Raw genomic sequence first — 21,129 nt, 5'->3', positions numbered from 1 at the left:
TGCTTTTGTTTCACGAGAGCTTTACGTGTGAAGAGGAGGAGGAGTTCTTGCGAACTAATAGTTCACCCTTTGCCGCACGAGGGGCGTGTTTTAATCATCGTTTGATTAATCGCATCTTTCCTGCTAATTACTCATTAGATTGAATTTCGGGCGAATCGCACCCTTTCCACAGTTTTGCTTTCGTGCGTAAGCCGCGTCGACGTTGGTTGCCGCGGGCGGCGGCGGGAACTTCACAGGCGCCGCGAAATATTGGCGCGCGACCCCTATAAATTATCCGCGTGGGGCGTTAATTACAATCGGCAGAACTCGAGGAAATGACAGCTTAGTCGGGAACCCGGGAATTCAATAAAGGCAGGCAGGCGCTTTTTTGTACAAAGTACGTCATTTATTTTTAAATAAAATGGTTTGTCACATTTTTCATCTCACCATGTTGAGGCCGTTAAAGTGTTCAAAATTGACAGCCGAGAATTGCGCGCCGCAGCCGCGCGCCATACAAAAGTAGTCGATTTTGCAAAATAATTTTTGGAGACTGCAATTGTGCACTCAGTCCTCGAACGTCTCATTACACAACTATTTGAACATAATAGTCACATGCTCGCACGCGCACGCTCGTTGAACGCCATTTTCGCTCGCAATCAGCCACAGGGAAAATCAGATAAATGGAATCAAGATCCAGCACTCTCGTATTATTATCTACAAATCTCAGCAACAAATTTCTATCGTGTTCTACGGACTCGACAACAAAAAAAAATCTTCGCGTTCTTCTTAGCAAAAACTAAAATGGAATTTAGTTTCAAGAAAAACCCGGCGATCAAATCCACGTATTTGAAAACATTGTAGGTGATTTTTTAAAAGGGTCGTCCGACATTTAAATATTCTTTTTTTTATTCCAAAAAATCAGTGCTCTCTTTTCCGAGGCCAGCCAAGGGCCGAATTTAAGACTGCTTGGGGTGCGGCTGAGCTGGCGGGGGCGGGGGCTTGTTGAACACGGTCATCAGGAAGGTTGTGTACAGGACAAAAGCCAAGGCGATGGCGAATGTTGCGTACATGAAGAGACTCAGTTCGGGGCTGCGGAAGCGGTTTTTCTTCAGCCAATCCAACACGTCGGCCTCCTCGGAGAGCGAACCTGCAATAAAAAAAGCCTCGTGTTTAGGACCGCTCAAGCAAGGCGTGAGAGGCTCTTTTTTACCTCTGTAGATGCTCGGGAAGCGCTTTCTGAAGTAGACTAGCGACGGAAGGGTGGTCACACCCCATTTGCGGGCGTATTTCACGTCGGCGATTTTGACAAAAGTGATGTCCAAGTTGTCTATTTCCTGGTCCACGGTCTCAAGCTCGGCCAAAACTTTCTCGCAAATGGCACTGTCCTCTTCGTCTGTAAATTTAAGAGTTTTAGATCTACTTTAATGAAAATCATGATTTTTGCGTACAGAAGTAGACAGCAACGAAGTCATTTTCGTCCAGGAGCTTGTCCAGCATTTTGCGGCTCACTTCCTCGATTTCGTTTTTAAGCTCAAAAATATCCTGGGAGGTCAACCAGCCCAGAATCCTGTCAGTGTCATGGAAATCACCTGTGGAGCATATTTTTGTATTTCTACTTTTTGCTAATTGTTTTTGGCTCTAGCGAACCGTCATAAACCAGCGGGGTTTTCTTTCTGTAGTAAATAAGGCTAGGAACGGCAACCACGTTGTGCTCGGTGAATGCGTCTGGGTCGGAAATTTTGACAAAATCGACACCATAATCGTCAGCATCGCCGTCAATCTCCTCAAGTGCTTCCAGAACCTCGTCACAGTCGTCGCACTCTTCACTGTCTTCCAAGTCTGGTAAAAATTTGTTAGGAACTTTGAGTTTTTTACTAACAAAAAAAAATTAAAATTACAATAGAAAACGGCTAGGAAAGGCGAGTCGTCCAAAAGTCTATTGAGCATTTGCAGATTGACCTCCTCGATTTCATCAGGCAGCTCTCTGTTTTCGTCTTCAATGAGCCACTGGAATACCTCCTCCTCGACCATCAAATCACCTGAAATAGTATTGTTTAATAAATATTAAGTTTCCTAACTTAAAAACTTGTTACCATCATAAAGAAGAGGATTTCCATTGCGGAAGTAAACCAGTGCTGGATACGTTTTGATGGAATACCTTTTCGCGAGGCCCTGATCGTGTATTTTGACCATTTGGATTCCGTAGGCATCGCACTCGTCGTCGACGTTCTCGAGCTGCTCCAGAATTTCATCGCAAGGTCGACAGTTCGGCTTATCTGCGTTTCACAAATAACAAAAACCAATCAGATTTCCACCTTACTTGTGGGCTAAATAATTTACAGAAGTAGACGGCCATGTACTCCACGTCCTCCACCATGTTTTCCAGCATAATTTTGGTCACCAGCTCGATTCTGTCCTCGACCTTTTGGGTAATCAGCCACTGCAGCACTTCCTCCTCCTCGGCAAGGTCTCCTTCGTAGACGCTCGGCGTGTTGTGCTCAAAGTAAACGAGCGACGGGAACTCCGATATCCCGTAGCCTTGTGCCACCTTATAATCCTGTTTGGAGAATAAATTGAGATGGAATATTCGTTCAGAAAATGCTCCATACCTCCGTCTTTACAAAAACTATTCCGTATTTTTCGCAGTCGTCGTCGATGTTCTCCAACTCTTCCAGAATAGTGACGCACCTGTCGCAGTTGTCATTGTCTGCAATTGCGAGAGAAAGACTAAGTCGAGGCTTTGAAGGGGAGAGCGGATGCGACATAAAACAATTAACACGGTCTCGTACAAATAAGGTAAGGCATATCACACAACTAGATTAGTGGATTTGGCACACAGAACTAGACTAATCAGCAACAGAATAAAGCGATGGAATATGGCGACATAGATCTCATGACACAGTAACGGACAAAAGATGAAATTTGAATCCGGATATTTTGTTTCTTTCTGTTATTTGTTGCGTGTATCATAGTTTGAGTAACACAAATATATTTTACATATAATTTTTTTTTCATTTTTACACTGGAAAAAACGAAAAACTGCTGGTTCATATATATATGTACAGACCAAAAATCGTGTCTATTCTCTAAAAATGGCCATCTACTACTGCTACTAGAAAAATCAGGGGATTTAAAATTCTGATCTAAATCAGCCTCAATGCAATTTTATGTACCGCGCTGGCGTCTGTGGACTTGGGGCTTATCCGGTGGGGATATTTCTTCGGCGTCCGTCGGGCTCGGAGGCGCATTGGGGTCGGCGGGGGCGGCACCTTCGGCCTCCTTCTTGCTTTTATGCAAGTGTTTTTTGCGCTTGCAAATTTCACAAAACGTTTCATTCCCTAGTATTGAGATTATAATACCACAATTTAATTACACTGTATACTCCAAATTATACGGGTTTCTGCTGCAGCTCTACAAGAGTTAACCTGACTGACATCGAAAGCAGTATAATTTTTTTTTACTTTTCTACCTGAGTGAATCGAAATTTGGCCAAATATTTAGCATGATTTTGGTGAGTGGATGAGGCTGCGTCAATTTAGTTTTAATTTGTGACATTTTATGTATGAAAAAGCAAGTGATGATGAAAGAAGAAAGCGTCAGCATATAGATGGCATAGAGTTTGCACCAGAGAAATTATTATTATATTATTTAAGTTTGTGTGTTTGCTTTTAAAATTTCAGTTTTGTATTTGCTGTGTTGTAAGATGAGATACTCACAAAAGAAGACTGCCAGCGAGTCGGCCGTGGTGATGAGGTTTGTCAAGTCTTCACCGGAGTAGTGCTCGATCACTTCACCGCCGGGGTCCTTCTGGGTCATCAGCCACTGAAGAATTTTCTCCTCGTCGTACAGGTCCCCTGCATCAGATCAGTTCAAACCTGAATTTTGCAGGGTTTTCAAATTAAATCCTTGCCTGCGTAGATAACTGGATCCTTGACTCCCAATTTGAAGAACAGAACGGCGGGCAGGGCGAAGACGCCGTAGTCCTTGGCCATCTGTCTGTCGTCGATTTTGACGAAATTGATGCCCGCACCGTCAGCCTCGTCGTCGATGTGCTCCAATTCGGCCAAGACGCGCGGACACTGTTGACAATCCTTGCTGTCTGCATGGAGAAATTAAGAGGGGAGAGCGAAATGCTTCAGATAATTGCTCACAGAAAACGACGGCGACGTAATCGGAGCTCTGCTGGATTTTCGCGAACATTTTCCTGTTGACCTTTTCGATGTGGTCGTTCAGTTCCATGTTTTCTGGGTCGGTTAGCCAATCCAAAACTTCCTCCTCGTCATCAATGTCACCTTTCATAAAGATTGCAATTAAAAATGTAATGAGTTTTTGCTCCTGTAATTTTAATGATAGTTTGAAGCTTTCAAGTTTACCCGCAAATAAATTTTTGGAATAAAACCTATAGACCCAGTATCCAAAATTTTAAGGTGTTACGAAAGAAAATAAATCTTTAGTTGAAATAAAACTTTTTCTAAGATTTTACGGCCAGGATTAAAATAGTTTAAAAAAAATAATTCAGGGAGAAAATTGCTAGAGAAAAAAGTTTCAAAATTTTCGCTCTATATAATTTTTTTAATTATTTAAATTTTAAATACCTTCCGTACAATTTTGGAACAGATTTTCATTTCGTTTAGAAATATATTCTCCTATTAAACATCTTAAATTATATTTTAAATAACCAAGATTCGAATTAGTTTTTAAATTGTGACCAACAACTTATTTTTTACTGTCCATACAATCGTCAGTTTATGCTTTTTGTAGTGGTCTCTAATACTCAAATGAAGAAAATTAAATAAATTTTAAAAAATTATTGTAACATACCGTCATATTTGATAAATTTTCCTTTTCTGAAGTACACGATGCCCGGTGGCTCGCGGAACCCGTACTTCTTAGCCATTAAAAGATCACTGCATTTGGTGAATTTGATTCCATACTCGGCAGCCTCGTCGTCGATGAGCTCCAAATGCCTCAAAATTCTATGAGCCTCATAGTCCTCATCGTTATCTGCGAGCCAAATAGTAAAAATGAGAGCAACCTGCAGCGCGTGGAGGTCGAGCAGGTTGCCTAAAGTGACAACTTACAGAACATGACTGCCAGGAAGTCCTTTGAGGTGATGTACTTGGCCAGTTTGTCTCTGTCGATGTCCTCGATGCTCTGGTCGTTTTTGCGCGTCTTGATCCAGCTGAGCACGCCTCCCTTGTCCATCATGTCCCCTGAAAAAGGCGTTTTGTAGGAGGCTCTATCTGCCACCGATCCGCATTCCAAAGTCTAGGATAGCTGAGGACTCTAGGGGTGTGGAGGGGTGAGATTCAAATTCGAGGTATTTGAGACTCACTTGTTTGTGCCAGGAGCGAGTTCTTGCGTTCAGACAGGTTTTGCAATTTGATTGAGAGTGCGTTAATGACTCAAAGAGTTAAAGCGCGGCATTATTGCAATACTCATAATGCCCGCGTGCGTCAAGATGCTCAAAATTTGGAAGAAAAACAAGGCAACCTCGAGTGCAGGAGAGAGTGTTTGGAAAAATTGCGTTTTATCTCTTTAGCAAGTGCGAAAACGAATGAATATGGATTGTCAAGTGAAGAAAAGAGTTTTAGAGCTCTGTTTACTCTTCGCGCCGAGACGCGAAAGTTTATTTTCAGTAAAAGAGCGGCGGGTGGCAATTATTGTTTGAAACTCAGGTCATCTGAGAGTAAACTCGTCGTTTGCCTTGGGAAGCTGAGCGCAGCAGCAGCTTCCCGCAAGTATGTACCTGACCTTATCTGTATTTATGACTGATAGCGTGGTGGATTTTATGTGAAATAGATTTTTGCTGTTGTAGCACATGCTGCAGATCAAAAAACAACAACATATTCATGCTCCTCAGTTTTGCAAAACACAAATCGCTAGAAAAAAATTCAGAGCAAAAAGCTTGTTTTGACCAACCATGGTGAATATTTTTTGTCGCGGCGTACAAAAAATTGAGAGTTGTTAATGTTTATTAGCCTAATTGATATAACAGTTGTTCGACAATTTACGTAGCGAGTTTTGGCCAACTTTGCTTCTTATCGCGCGGTGCAACTTAAGTGACAAAAATTGTGTAAGTGAATCAGTTATCACAGCCTTCATATTGAAATTTCAGTCGGAATGAAGACTATATAAATGGGCGGTCAAAAAGTGCGGCTGGAAGCTAGCTATACAAAGCGTTGCAAGTATTATCAGCTGTCAAAACTCGCTAGATCTACACAATTTATTACATAGCTTCAACTACAGGACACGAGATGAACAGGAATAATTTGTTAATACAGCTCGAGAGTCGCAGTAAATGCTCCGAAAAACAAATTTGCTCGATTTTCCTGGTGTCAGTGAGAAGAGAGAAAGAAAGAAAGAAAGAAATAAAAGAGAGAGAGATGCAGCATAAGACAAATAAAAGACAGAGCGAAAGTGAATATAAAGAATGCCTAGTATTAAGAACGAAAACTAGAATTCTGCTGATTACTTTTATCACAATTAGATGAAAAAGTGAATGAAAATTAGGTGTGTGTTGGTATTATTCAGCCAGTGTGCACGGCGACACGCTTTACCACCAAGTGGCTACATAATGCTTAGGCTTCTTTTCCTTGCCACCTTTGTCGGACTTTTCGGAACCTTTCTTTCCCTTCTTTTTGCCAGTGTCTTTATAGGGGCAACACTTAAATGGCTGCAGCTCCTTGGGCGAAAACGGATTCGACGTTTTGTCATCATTCAACCCCATGTAGAAACAGCTTTTCCCTGCAAATCACACAATCAATTAGATTTCTCATGATGAATGAACACAATAGACCTCATCCAAAAAGAAAGCAGAGTGGCCGCAGCCTAGCGAACCCGATTTTCGTACACTTTTTGAATTCTTTCTTTCCGAAATGAAAAATCTTAAACGCGAGCATTGCCACTCTGAGCAATATCTCTACTGATGAGGTCTATTGATGTTAGTGATTGTGTGATTCACAGACAAACTCTCTGTTCCAGAAAACCAAAAAGTGTAGGAAAATCTTGCCTAAAAATCATGTCTGCGTTCACTAGCGGCCGCATGCAACTACTTCGACATGCAACATTGTTTTATTCGAGACTAACTAGTCTAATCGGCACTATTATATAAATGCTCTATAAACTACCACCAACTAGCTGCTGTTTGTATATTTTTATAGTCCTCGATAAAACGTATTTAAATACTTGAACACTCTACACAAAAGTATAGCGTTTTTGCACTTTGGAAACGCTCCGAGTTAAAACGGCGGAATGTGCGTGCGAGAAGCGTGAGAACAAAATAGTATCGAGTTAATTTTCAAAGAAAGTGTGTGTTTTCTGTGTCGATGAGTGAAGTGATCGTGTTCGTTTTGTGCGTGCGATAGAAATGAGCTGCCTTAGCTATCGGCGCGAGCGAGAGTATATATCCTGCTCAACATAAACTCTTTTTTCCCTTGCTTAAGCACTTTAAGAGACTATTGGGACACTGGAATCAAAAGACAGAGAGACATGAAATTCATCACTGGCAAAACGGGGTCGGGACGGACAGGGATGCAGATGTTTGAGGGTGCATTTCACAAAATAAATGCAGATTCTCGCATCAAATGCTGAAGATTCTAGCCCTTTTTACCTAGGAAATTCGATTCAAACATGCACCGAATGCTAATTTTTAACAATCTCCTGATTAATCGGCAAATTACTTGTTCAAATCGATTAATTTACGGTTTTAAAAATTCATTTAAAGCGTTGCACTAATAGCGGGCGCAGATATAATTCATCTCCTCGTGCTCCGCTCGCCGTGAAACGCTGGGATAGAGGATTTTAAAGTCAGAGAAATCCGCAAAAAAACATTAATCGTGTGAAAATTGAGACGTTAAACGAGGTAAAGAAAAACAATGGCGACTGCTTAGATGTGCGTGTTTTCGATCTGGAAGATTATTTGAGCGCATTGCTCGATAAATAAAGCGATGATTAAATGGCACGAGAAGAGATGCCAGCTCAGGTCAAGGTTTAAAATGTTCAATTTTAATTCGTACCGCAAAACCAGTACTGCTATTTAAAGAAATTTTGGTTTGTTTAGCTTCCCGTAACTTGACTGGCATTATTAGCAAATGCGGCCAACAAATTATTTAATACACTTACATATAAACAGTCTGAAGGTAAAAAAACATAGAAATCTACATGCGTGAAAATCGGAGAAAAGTCAACGGATAGTAAATAAAATTAATATCTCAACATCAGGCAGCATTCCCTGCGATACCTAAAACAATATCATCGTCGTCGTCATCGTCGTCGTCGTCATCATCTCCATCATCATCGTCGTCGTCGTCATCGTCGTCATCATTGTTATCATCATCATCCTAACAAAATTAACAATAACGTAAATGCAAAGAATGCAAAGAATAAACGGTCATAGGAAAGGCAACTGGCGAGAACGGACAATTTCGAGGCACTGATTTTTTTCAGGGATCAATACCTCGTCATCATCGTCGACGCCGTCATCGTCCTCATCATCATCTTCATCGTCGTCCTAAAATTTTAATCAGTGCGCAGTGATTTAAATGACGAGAGTGACGTTTGCTGAAAAACATGCGGAGTTATTTCAGTACCTCGTCATCATCATCATCATTATTGTCATCATCGTCGTCGTCGTCATCATCATCATCATCATCATCTTCCTCAACTAAGAAATCGAAATCGATATTAGAGTTGTGACCGTGAGCCATTCGCAGTTCCTGCCAGTTTTGGCACTTTAACCAAAAAAGGGCCAGGACACCCCCGAAATTGCCGAAAATAAAATACGCCAAAGGTTAAAAAATTTTAATTCAAAAACTGCCCAAAATCTCCTGTTACTCTACTACTCTCTACGTCTTTATAAAACAACTATTTCAACTGCAAAAAAATAATTTTGAAGCATACAATTTCAACAACCAATTAATAGCAGGAAACCCTTTTTTTCCCGGCGTTTGAAAAGCGCAACTTTGGCTAGGAAATGCAAAAGAGAAGGAAGGTACACAGATAGGTTAACACAGAGAGACAGCCACAGCATCCATCGGGAATGTTTGACGCCACAGCAAGACAACGGCTTTTTGGTGTTGCGAGCTAGGTTTCCTTCGTCGCAAAGAAAATTTGCTCTCGTCGAATGCGTGATTAAAGAGCAAGCGGTTTGATCAGTGAGACAAGGCAATTTCGGTACTTGGATGCTGCGATTGTGGTGAGCAGGTACCTGTGGGATGTAATACACCCTTACTTTTCTTTCTCACGAGCCAATCCAAGACGCGAGCCTCTTGTTTAAGATCGCCTGAAAATTAAGCGCTTAAAATGGGAACAACTGGTTGAAAGGCAAAATAGATTATTCTCTGTACATAATGCCTGGAAAAGAGTTTGATTACTGGATGATAAAAGTGAAAAGCCGCTTTCCAGCGACGCATCTTACCTCCATACATGATAGGAACGCCGGTGTCAAAGAAGACGAGTGCTGGGAAATCAAAGATTCCGTACTCAGAGGCCAACTTGGCGTCAGTCGATTTCACGAACTGGATATTGTGTTTATCAGTGTCATCGTCGATGGTTTCCAGTTCCTCCAAGATTCTGTTGCACACTTTGCAATCAGGACCATCTGAAGATGAATCAGTTAGATTATAATAGTTTTCAGCGCACATTTAACTCTTACAGAAAAACACTGCAAGGTGCTCGACCTCATTGATGAGGGTCTGCAGAGTTTTGCGGTCGACGCTCTCGATCACCGCGTGAGCAGAGCCGTGCAGACCCAGGACCCACTCGAGAATGGCTTCCTCATTCATAAGGTCGCCTGTGCCAAATATTTGATATCATATGTATTTAAGAGGGGGATTTTGTATTCTAAAATTACCTTCGTAGAGGGTTCTGAATTTGCTGCGGTAAAAGGCAAGTACTGGCAGCTCAGGCAGCGTATACTCCTTCTCGATGCCCTCGTCGGAGGTCTTGACGAAGTCAATATCCTTCTCCTCACACTCGTCGTCAATGTTTTCCAACTCCTGGATGATTTTCTGCGACTTCTTGTCGCCCTCGGCATCTAGTAAAATGAGATTAGCTTTGGTTCGAAAATTTATCATAATGTGTCACTCACAGAAAAAGACAACAACGTTTTCGTTGTCGTGCAGAATGTTGTCCAGCATACGAATATTGACTTCCTCGATGCGTCCAGGGATTTCCAGTGTCTCTTCGTCAGTCACCCAGGTGAGAATTTCGTCTTCATCGTCGAGATCACCTATATATTTCCACATTATTTTTGTTTCACGAAAATACCCATTAAAATTAATTTTACCAGTGTAAAGAAGAGGGTCCTTATTTCTGAAGAACACCAATGAAGGGAATGTTTTGATGCCATTTTTCTTGGCCAGTCCTATGTCCTCGGTGGTGACGAAAATAATGCCGGTTTCGTCCAACTCATCATCGATGCTCTCCAGGGATGCAATGAACTCGTCGCAGTCATCAGCCTCCTCGTCGCATTCGCCACCTTTTGAGTTTCCCATTGAGGAATTTTTCTAATTCAGTTCACATTAAATGCACTCACTGAAGTAGACAACTACATATTCGTGGTGATCAATCAGCCTCTTCAAAATCTCGTCAGTGACCTCCTCAATGGCTGAAGTGGTTTTCTGCTGGATGAGCCACTTCAAGACTTCCTCCTCGTTCAACAGATCTCCTATAGAAATAACAAGTATTCAAAATCAACGTCGAACTAAAAAAATTGTTTCTCGTGTAAAACGTTATGCAGTCCCGCACAACAAACAAGTTGCGCGAGTTGCATACCTTCGTAAATAGCAGGGATCTCCTCCTCGAAGTAGACCAGCGCTGGCAGATGGTCGATGCCGTACTTCTTGGCTTCCTTGTCGTCGTCCAACCTGACGAGGACGATGTCCTCCTTGTCCAGGTCGTCGTCGATGTTTTCAAGCTCATTGAGCACACGCAAGTCCTGCTTGTCGTCCTTGTCGTCTGCAAAAATGCGGATTCAATTGTAAGACGGGAAATGCCATAACTCTGGGTTTAAGCACCTACAGAAAAGTACGGCCATGAAATCTACAGAGTCGATTAGCTTGTCCATCATCTCGTTGGTGATCTCCGGGATTTCGCTGTGCTTCTTCTGGTGCACCAGCCACTCGAGAAGCTCATTCTCCTGCGTTAGATCACCTGAAATAGTATAATTTACAACTATTTCTCGACAAATTCTGTGCAATTTTACCGTCATAGATGTGAGGAATTTTCTTCTCAAAGTAGACAACGGCCGGAATGCTCTCAATTCCGTACTCCTTGGCCTCCTTGTCGTCATCAATTTTGACAAAGGCGATGCTGTTCTTGTCACATTCGTCATCAATATTCTCCAACTCGGCAAGCACCTTCTGGCTCTTCTTTTGATCCTTGTCGTAGAAGAGCACAGCCAAGTTGGGCATCTTGGAGATGAGCATGTCCAGCATTTCATCGTTCACGTCCTCAATTTCGTCACTTTCCAGCTGTTTGACTACCCATTTCAGCACCTTTTCCTCATCCTCCAAATTTCCTGTTAATTAGCTCAAGTCGGTAATTGTATTTTGATTTTTAAAAACAACAGCTCTGCAGACGAGCATCATTAGTCAGTCACTCATTTCCTCCCGCCGTCAATCACTCGCTCATCGTTCAAAGTGCGTAAGTCGCACGCACGCATACCTTCATACAAAGTAGGGATCATTTTCTCGAAATAGACGAGGGCTGGGATCTTCTCAATGCCGTACTCAGCGGCCTCCTCCTCGTTTTCGATCTTGACGAAGACAACGCCGTGGGAGTCGCACTCGTCGTCGATATTTTCCAACTCGCCCAGCACCGTCTGGCTCTTTTTGTCATTGTTGTCATCTGTCAATCACGAAACACATCGTCAATTAAAAAGCGTCGGCAGGTTTTGATTAGCTCACAGAACAGAACCAACATGGTCTTGCCCTCTTTGATCAGCCTGTCCAGCATCTCGTCAGTCACATCTTCGATCTCGTCTTGTTTCAGCTGACCGACCAGCCACTCGAGGATCTCAGTCTCATCCTCAAGGTCGCCTGGGTAATATTAAATATTTGAAATGTCCGACTTGAGATACATTTATTTTTTCATTATTTTCCCCGGTAGTTAATTATCAAAATGGTGCGGTCGTTGTAACTTTTTACCATCGTACAAGTTGGGCACCTCATTCTCAAAGTAGACCAGGGCGGGGGTGTCATCAATGCCGAACTCTTTGGCTGCAGCGTCATCGTCAATTTTGACAAATTTGATGCCGTATCTGTCGCATTCATCGTCAATTTTCTCCAGCTCGGTCAGGACCACCTCCGATTCTTCGTCATCATTGTCGTCTTAAAGGGTGAATTAAAATAAAATTAAAACATCACGAATCGAGAGTCTTACAAAAGAGCACGACAAGGTTGTCCACAGAATCGATGAGCGTCTCGAGGGACCTGATGGTGACGTCCTCAATGACGTCATCGTCGTCTCCGGTGGACTTGTTCTGCACCAGCCACTCCAAGACGTCCTCCTCCCTGGTCAGTTCATCTGCACACGTGGCCGTTATTAAAAATGTCTATTTTCTGCTACATTTTGGTTTCAGTGTGTATTTAACGGCGCCTCTTAATTAAAGCGTCGCGACGATTACGATCGCGATGGGGTTGCATAATAATTAAGTCACCGCTGTCAAGCATGAACCACAATAATAATGGAGTCAGTGTGCTCCACTTGCACAACAGACAACAGACGCCGTCGAGATAAAGCGGGACTCACGTTCATAAATGATGGGGATTCCGTGTCTGTAGTAGACCAACGCAGGCAGGGTGCCCAGATTGTACTCCTCGGCCAATTCTTCGTCTGCGATCTTGACGAAGCCGATGCCCAGCGAGTCGGCCTCGTCGTCGATATTCTCGAGTTCCTGCAGTGCTTTATAAGATTTTCTGCACTCTGGCTTATCTGCAATTGCATTCATTTGGTTAAAAACGCTGTCATTTAGTCGACTCGTGTCGAGAGAGACGCACAATCGGCTGGAAATAAAGCAAAGATTTACACAGAAGTCTATCCTTGTATTACGAGTGGGGTGCAAAGTGGCGGTTTGCGTTGAATTTACTTCTGGGAGGAAAATCCCAGGCAGACGATTGCCTTGGCTTAAGTGCTCTCGTCCTAAATTCGTGCGATTGCTGGACGCGCGGCCTGGACCGCGGTGCATCCGCGCGACCATTAAAAGCAGGCGGCGTTCCAAGTACGTCGGCGGCGCGTTAAATCACAAAGTTGGCCAGCCCTTGATGAGCGTCAACGCAAATCGTCATTTTATTTGTTAGCCCGTGTGGGTTGTCAATAGAATTATGGGGTATATCAGGAGAGCAGAAACAGAAAAGAGTTGGCCCGCGGCCAGCCAAGGAGATGTGAGTAAGAGCAGATGCCTCCCGCATGTGTGGCGGTGCTGGACCAGACCGGGACGAGTCGCGAGCGAGCACGTTTTTCTCAACGCGCGCGCCGCGAACTTGGCCCCGACGCAAGATTTTATTTTCGCCATTCTTCTAATAATTGCCCAATAATGCAAACTACCGACCGCTGGAAAGCAGAATCGCCGTTTGAAGTGCAGCCCCATCGACCGGTCCGGTCCATTAATCTCTCGAATGAGCCAAAACGCGCACGCACGCACTTCCGGCGATAGAATTTTGGGCCACACCTCCAGCAGCAGTTTAAACGCAATAAAAGCGGTTAATTAGGCAGTAAAACCGAACTACGTTCATGTGTAGCAAGACTGCTCTGATTGAGAGATAAAAATTACAAATTTCAAGAGTTGTTTGGACACACGATAAAACGATCCATTGAGAATGTTTGTGCTCGTGGCGAATAGGTTAAAAATAGGCCGGCAGCCAGAGGTGCTGTCTATCTATCTATAGGACGTACAGTGCCCAGCACCGACACAATAGCAGAAGCATCCCCGCGTGTGTGTGTGACACGGACCGACCATAAATTATCGTGACGAAAGCTTCACGAGACCACGACAGAAGTTGCAATCTCAGTTTGTTGGAGGATTTTTCTCCACTGAATTTACCAGTCAATTTTTACCAATTTCTTGCACAAGAATTCAAATGAATTAATTTTTTTCCTTTTTAGAACATTTATTTGAGCATCATTTCACGTGAAAAAATACTTCAACTCCTTCAAACCCACCCCTCAAGGCAAGTGTTATTTTAATTGCATTTAAAACTGCAAAATTAGTAAAAAGACATTTATTTTTTAAATATTTTTTGCAACCTCATTAATATTGTCTGTAATTTATCAAATTTTATTAATTCCAAACAGATCTCAGGTGAACCTTTTGAACTTGTTATCCCGATTTATTTGAGGCGGTCGCGCGTCACAAGTTTTGAGAAAGGAGCCAAGCAAGCAGGCGGATTGCTCAAGTTTCTGTAAAAAGCGCGCTAAGTAATACAATGAAATGCAAAGTGGCACACCAACAGTGTTGCGCGGGCAAGCTGTGCGTAATTCCCGCTCTAGCTAAAAGCAAGAGTGTCAACTCCGGTCTTGTTATTTCACACTTGTCTCGCTCTGGCACTTTTCATCTGATGAGATTCGACTCACGATACCCACCCGCGCGGCTAATTGGCTTTGAGCAGGCTCTCCGTGTTATGTGAGGGAGTGTGAGTGTGTGTATGTGATTTACTTTTCACCAGAGCGCAGACATGAAAATGAAGCAATTAATTATGATCGCGACAAAAAGCGGCTACACTCACACACTGGGCGCGTATTTATTTTCAGCGTTTTGGAGCAAGGTTGCCTACTAGCTAGTTGCTACTTTATTTTGCGCGCAAGCACCAGCGAAACAGCCAGAAAGTCGGGATAGAGTGAGTGTGCTGTGCCTTTCTTTCTTTTCGTTCGACGCTCTAAACGTTTCCATAATTTTACCCTCCCGGTTTGCGGGCCCGTTTCGCACATGTCAAACTAAGTGTGTGGGTTCGCAAAAAGAATGAACACTACTTTTCGTGTGAGATTATTTTTAAACACAATGCACGGCACTCGGAGTGTGCCAGCAGAGGTTAATTTTGTTAGTTAAGCAGACACGCCGGCAGGTTGCAGACTATCCGCCCCGAAAATAAATTGCAGCGCGAAATGAATTCATTGTGTGTGACGACGACGAGCGGCGCATTCCCTCCGCTCTCGCGCGCGTCTCAACTAAGTACTTTTGCTTTTGGCGGAGAGAATAGTCCGTCCTCTGTCCGGTGATTTCCGAGAGCAGGCGAACTGGGTGACGGAATTAGCTTTTGAGAGATGTTAGAAGACAAGGTTGAAACAGAAGTTCGATCGACAAATAAAAGAAGAAAAGACAGAGGTGTCCGCGAGCATTTGAAAATTATAAAGTGGCAGACAATTTGGCGAGAATGAATTTTAGATCAACATTTCTCAAAGCTAGTTTGATGATTAAAGGCACTTCCGTGTTAATTTTTAGTCTCTCTCTTTGTTTCCAACTATGCAGGTGGTGCGTGAGAAGAGTGTGAATATAAAAAATGTCTGGAACAGTGCAGCAGAAGTGAAAAAGAGGACAGGTTCAGAGAAGAAATGAGCAAATTAAAAGATGTGAATTTTCTTGCAAATACATAAATAGAAAATGGGACCTTTTGTTCAAATGTACTTACTCAACATGTTCTTGTCCCGAGGAGGGCAAGTTTCTTCACTGAGACCTACAGACAGCACGGCAACACATCACACAAGAGGGTCACAACAAAGGATACATTGGGTTTGATAGAAAGAGCAGAGAGTGAGAGATTTTTCGGTCCCTACACTGAACCTCACATGTTTGCAAAGCCTTGTGGACAGCGAGCTGTAACTGCTTATTAATCTTGACGCAGAGTTTATGTTGAGCGGATACTGCCCTTTTTTGCTCGAATTTTGTAGTGTTGTTATATTCACGTGTCGAGGGGGCGATCGAATGTGTGCAGATTCAAATTTCATCTTTTTTTAATATTTTGCTTTTCAACCGTGCGAGACACGGATGTTCGCCGGAGACTCCACGTCGCCATAAGTGCGCAGGGTGATTGAATTGTTGAGTGAAAGTCAAAAAAATCAAGCAGGGTGCATGCCGTGACGGTGTTTGTCGTGAATTTATACAACTACGTGTGGTTTCACTTTTTGAACACGACTCCAAAAAAACAAAACGTAAAATAAATAACTGGGACACGACAGCAACCGCTAAAAATAGCGTCGGCACGTAGACAAAAACACGCATCAAGTACACGCGGAATTTTCTACACGAGGACTTGTACAAAAATCGTGGTGTATATGAACGGATTTTGCTAGGTTAGTAATTTTACTCAAAAGAGATAAAAGACGATATTTTAAAGATCTAAATTAATTTTAGACGTGCAACTACGTGACTAGCCAGCTAATGCGGTACTATTATTATTTTTTATATGGAAATAATAGGATTCAGTGCGCGGAACTCACAGAATAGAACAGCTACATAATTATTATCCTCGACTATTTTGTCCAGAATCTTGGAGTTGACTTCCTCAATGCGGTCAGGCAGGTCCATAGCCTCCAGGCTGGTCAGGAAGTCCAGCACGGAATCCTCGTCCATCAGGTCACCTATATTTCAAAACAACAGTGTTGCTCTCAAATCACGCAATCAATTGGTTTAGAGAGATGAAAAATATCGCGTTTCAAAGCCCATCTAAATCCGCTCCAAGATAAACAGCGTCATAAAGCATCAAAACTTCAATTCTCAGGAACGGGAGCTGGCAGGCGGTCAAAATATTTGCATCATCAACATAAAATTAAAACCCCGATCGGTTTAAAAAGCGTTACCGCGCTGCTTTGTTGTCGAAAGTTCCTTGGCGCGTTAAACATGTCATGAACCCTCAAGCAGGGGCTCCTAATTTTAGCGCCCTGCGAACTCTCTCACAAATTCCCCGCAGACGCTCGCAAAATTCGCAAACAAGCCATTGCTCAATGGCGGCCTCGAAAAGCAGCATCATATTGCCCTCACCTTCGTACAGAATCGGCTCCTTCTCTCGGAAGTACGTGAGAGCAGGGAAGTTCTTGATTCCGTACTGCTTTGCCAGTCGTTTGTCGTTGATTTTGACGAAGTCCACACCGAAGTTGTCGGTGTCATCGTCGATTTTCTCTAGCTCTGCCAGTACTTTGTCACAAGTGTGGCAACTCCTTGCATCTGAAACACACAATTGGAATAAAAAATCAAAATAAAGTGAAACTGTAGAAAAGAAAGGGTTCAACAGAGGCGAATGAACGTTTTGGTAGGCAGTTTAGAGATCATTTAGTTGACGAGATCAATTTTTGATCAGAACGGAAGCATGTGGTTTTAAGCTGTGTAATGATTTGTTAAGCCGATCCAAGAAAACTCTAGGCTATATGTTGCTGTTGTTGTAGAAAGTAGATCAGAATTAACCACAAAGAGGGCTCAAAATAAGCTGACGGTTGAGCAAAAAATCCTTTATTTTAGCAGCTATGACACTTTTTCTTTGTAGTTTTTTCGCTGTCATTTTCAACGCAATTATCATTATTTAGCATCCTTTCATATGATGCTTTTGCTTTCATGCTAAATTTAAATTCGTGTTTTGTTGTGAGTTGTTTTTAAAAGATGATATGTTAAAAATATTAAAAGTAGCATTACAACTCTCTTTGCAAATTAAAGCATGTGCAAAATTCTTAGAGGCACCTAAATATTAATACTAATTTTTGCTAAAAAGCTAATTTTGTTTAAAAAATGTTAAGCTGACGTTTAATTTTGTTTAGCAATTATTTTCTGTAATTTTTTGTCTCGTCATTAAGGCTACAGGAGTGGCCGAAACCTGATCGAAATAATATACAATTTTGAACTTTTTATTAACAAGAGGACAAGTCTGATTTTTTCTTCAACGTGAATATTTGTTGGTAACAATTGTTACAAAACATACATTGCTACCAAAAAATTTCGGCTATCGTTCTATTCAAAGCTTGTTAAATGATATTGTCAGTAATTCATTTCATTAAATTTACAGTGGTGATAAATACTTTAGGTTATTTTTTTCTTCATAATAAATAATCAGTTTCAAAAGAAAGTCATTAATTTTATTTTTTATTTCTGGCGTTACGTGATGAAACTGATGAACAAACAGTGCAAGTTAAGCATTTGCGTCTCTGTGGTCTAAATGGTACATAAGATTTGAAACGTTATTGAATTTAACTAAATAGGAATTTATGACTCATTTTGATGGTCTGAGAAAAAATAAAAATATCGCACTGATTTTGCAACTGTGGCGATAATTTATTGCTTGATTATCCCTGCTTTCTTCATCATGCATCAATTTTGTCATTTTTAATGTTTATTCAGGTTGATATAAACCCGCTTCTCTATTTTCGGGGCATCGCGGTTTCTAGCGTTCTCCGCGTCTGAGCAGGTGAGTGTTTACTATCAACCTACATGCTCTGTCGGGGGTGTCGCGGAGAATGAGGAAAATCTTTTCTCGTCAGCAAGCGTCTCATGGGCCCGCCGTCACCCGCAAATAAATTTCTGAATCACCACATCAAACGAATGTGCGGCCGTCACGCTGCCTAGATTCGCACGCATTATGTATTGTCTCTGAGTAAACCCTTTGGCGGGTGCCAAACGCGACCCCCGGCCGCCGTTTTGCCGCGTTTCGTCACGCTCAATCAGCATAATAACGGCGGGTCAATGAGTTACCGAACGAGGTGGGTGTAGTAATAACGCGCGCGTCCTACATCGCCAGATGCGCTCGAAATAGCGAGACTTTTCACCCTCTCGCCATTTCTCGCCGGCGGAATAAACGCCGTCGGGCGGGGGTGGCGGAATTTTGGCGCATTCGGTGCGCTCTTGACGCGACGCGGCGCGCGTAACCCGAGCCGGGCCGCGTTTCGGGCAGCGTTGGGACGCGCGGCGGGTGCGAATTTTCCAGCCTTGCCGAGCGAGAGCATTCACTCGTGAGTGTGTGTTATGCCACCTTTTTAGGCGTGCGAGCACTCAGAATAGATTTTAGCTGGCGGCAAGAGGAAGAGCAGCGGGCTCACTAAAAATATCGGCAGGCCTCTCTCTCGCTCTGAGGCTGGCTCGGCGCGGCCGCTCCGCTCGGAGAGAGCGAGCGAGAGAGAGAGAGAGAGATTGCGGGGCGTGCGTGCGTGCGTTCGGCGGGTTGCCGGCCACTGTACTCACACCAGAAGACGGCGACGTAGTCCTTGTCCAGCAGAAACTTCTCGAGCTGCTTGGCCGTGACCTCTTCGATCTTGGAGGCCTCGGCCGCCTTGGTCTGCGGAGGTGGTGTCGGTGGCGCCGCCGCCGCCTTTTTGGCCGAGGTCACCTGCGGGCCGAACGCGACGGCCAGCAGCGCGCACAGCGAGGCCGCGAGCCACAAACGCCTCATCCCGCCCGTGAGATGCAGGCCCGCCCTTGTTCAGATCCCGCGAAGAAGTGCGCTCCGTCCACTCGTCCACCCGTCCGTCCGTCCGTCCGACCGACAGACCGGCGCCCTCCCCGTGCACCGCCAGCGCCACCGCAGCACCCGAACGCACACGCTTTGTTTGTCTTTTCGCCTGTCCAGCACGCGCCAACCGCTGCCACATGCTCGAGAAATATGATAAAGCTGCGCTCAGCCCAGTTTCCCACGTTTTTATTTATTCATTAAAATAAAATTTGCCTTGATGAAATAAATTTGGAATTTTTAAATGTATAGATTTTTGAAATTATAAATTGACACCAGAAATCGATTAATTATTTAATACGTACTTAAAATTTTAATAAAATACATCCATTAACGTTTATAGAAAGTGTCATTTTTACCGGATAAATAAATAATGAAGCAAATGCATTATTTATAAATTTATCAAATTTGAAAATAATTAAAAATAAAATTAAATAGTTCTTGTCTTTTATCCTACATTCAAGGAATTTTTTATTTAAAAACTCATTTTGCACAAACTACAAAAATAGTTAAAAATTGTATAATTTTAATTTAAAATAATAAATATTTAAAATAAAATACAAGCGTACATTAAAATTGAACAATAAAAATTAACTTTAGTTTTTTATAATAGCTAAAATTTAAAAAAGTATTGACACTCTCTTTGGAAGGATGCCATTGTCAGGGGGAGAGTGGTTTTGTGTCAGCAAAGATGAAAAGTTTGTTGGAATCGACGTTAGATGCATTTTTTAAATAAATGCTTCTCTTTTATAATAATGTCATTGATTAATCTGTTTGCAAACGTCTGAAATATTAGTTTTGACGTCTGAATTTAATAAAATTTCTTCAAATATAAAACTTTTAAATTCAATTTAAAAATTTACAAATTACCTGGGTGTGTGTTTCTTTCATTTTTTTTGGTTCTCAAAAAACATTGATTACTCTCTCGCATGAGTGTTTTTTTCTCAAATAACAACATTCAAATAAATATATCAAACACACAAATAGATGCCTAAATATTCGTCTATGATAACAGAATAATTTTACATATCTTACTGGCAAACAGTTCACTTTAGCTTATTATTGGGGATTAAACAAAAAAACATTTTTTGTATGAGATGGTTATACAGACTTTCATGTGAAACATATCCCGTGGGGTTTGTTAGCATTCTTCTTAGGAAATTCAAAACTATATACTTTGCTCTAATTTATTGAAAGTTTTTTATCACTCTTGGGGCCAACCGAGTAAGAGCCAAATGTACAGCCGGAAAGCAATTAATAAGCCTGCGATATTCCTTTGTATTTTCCCAAAATTGTATGGCTTAGTCCAAGATATAATTTTTCTTACAAAAATGCCATTCTCTGCTGCATTGGACAATACTTTGATTTATGAGCATACGTCCTATTTTTTTTGTTCAGCATTTTACAAATTACTTTGTACGATTGAATTGTTCCTGATATAATTATAAATGTGGTTAGTTGATATTTTACAATTTATTTAGTTCCTGTTGCAGTTGGTTTCTTATCTTGGCCTCGTCACAGCATAATGCAATTTTCTGATTCATTTTACGAGCTAGGTCTACACTTCCCAGTTGATCAGGTTTCTCTCGCCCCTGTCGCAACAGATTTACTGGCAAGGTCGGGAGGTTAACAGTGGGGGAAAGACACAAGAGCGAAAGGAAACAAGGTGTCACGTACGTAGGTGCTACTTTGTACAACATACCATTTACATCTGAAATTATTCTCCCAA

At 42.3% G+C, this 21,129-nt stretch overlaps 1 protein-coding gene across 6 annotated transcripts; it reads right to left on the bottom strand.

The window, feature by feature from the left end:
• Window positions 1-363: 363 nt before the first annotated feature.
• On the bottom strand, window positions 364-19,465 carry hlk (hulk). Of its 6 annotated transcripts, none has more exons than XM_065482834.1 (36): window positions 19,136-19,465; window positions 16,955-17,137; window positions 16,414-16,554; window positions 15,606-15,650; window positions 12,733-12,915; window positions 12,364-12,507; window positions 12,129-12,311; window positions 11,889-12,020; window positions 11,647-11,829; window positions 11,186-11,500; window positions 11,002-11,133; window positions 10,756-10,938; window positions 10,517-10,648; window positions 10,268-10,459; window positions 10,070-10,210; window positions 9,833-10,015; window positions 9,635-9,772; window positions 9,398-9,580; window positions 9,188-9,262; window positions 8,571-8,644; window positions 8,438-8,491; window positions 8,222-8,321; window positions 5,061-5,192; window positions 4,801-4,983; window positions 4,131-4,271; window positions 3,890-4,078; window positions 3,696-3,833; window positions 3,153-3,317; window positions 2,589-2,686; window positions 2,320-2,536; window positions 2,073-2,255; window positions 1,878-2,018; window positions 1,627-1,818; window positions 1,428-1,568; window positions 1,190-1,372; window positions 364-1,126 (listed from the first exon to the last, which is right to left on the bottom strand). In XM_065482834.1, exons 1-36 carry the CDS (start codon window positions 19,341-19,343, stop codon window positions 936-938), a joined length of 5,598 nt encoding a protein of 1,865 aa, XP_065338906.1. In that variant the 5' UTR covers window positions 19,344-19,465; the 3' UTR covers window positions 364-935. The 6 variants fall into 6 exon arrangements, with proteins under 6 accessions (XP_065338906.1, XP_065338907.1, XP_065338908.1 ...); XM_065482835.1 differs by having other exon boundaries at window positions 9,212-9,262; XM_065482836.1 differs by lacking the exon at window positions 15,606-15,650 and having other exon boundaries at window positions 19,136-19,463.
• Between the last annotated feature and the right edge of the window lie 1,664 nt (window positions 19,466-21,129).

This window comes from Cloeon dipterum, chromosome 3, assembly GCF_949628265.1.
Source record: "Cloeon dipterum chromosome 3, ieCloDipt1.1, whole genome shotgun sequence".
NCBI lineage: Eukaryota > Metazoa > Arthropoda > Insecta > Ephemeroptera > Baetidae > Cloeon > Cloeon dipterum.
This window is presented reverse-complemented; position numbering and strand designations above follow the sequence as displayed.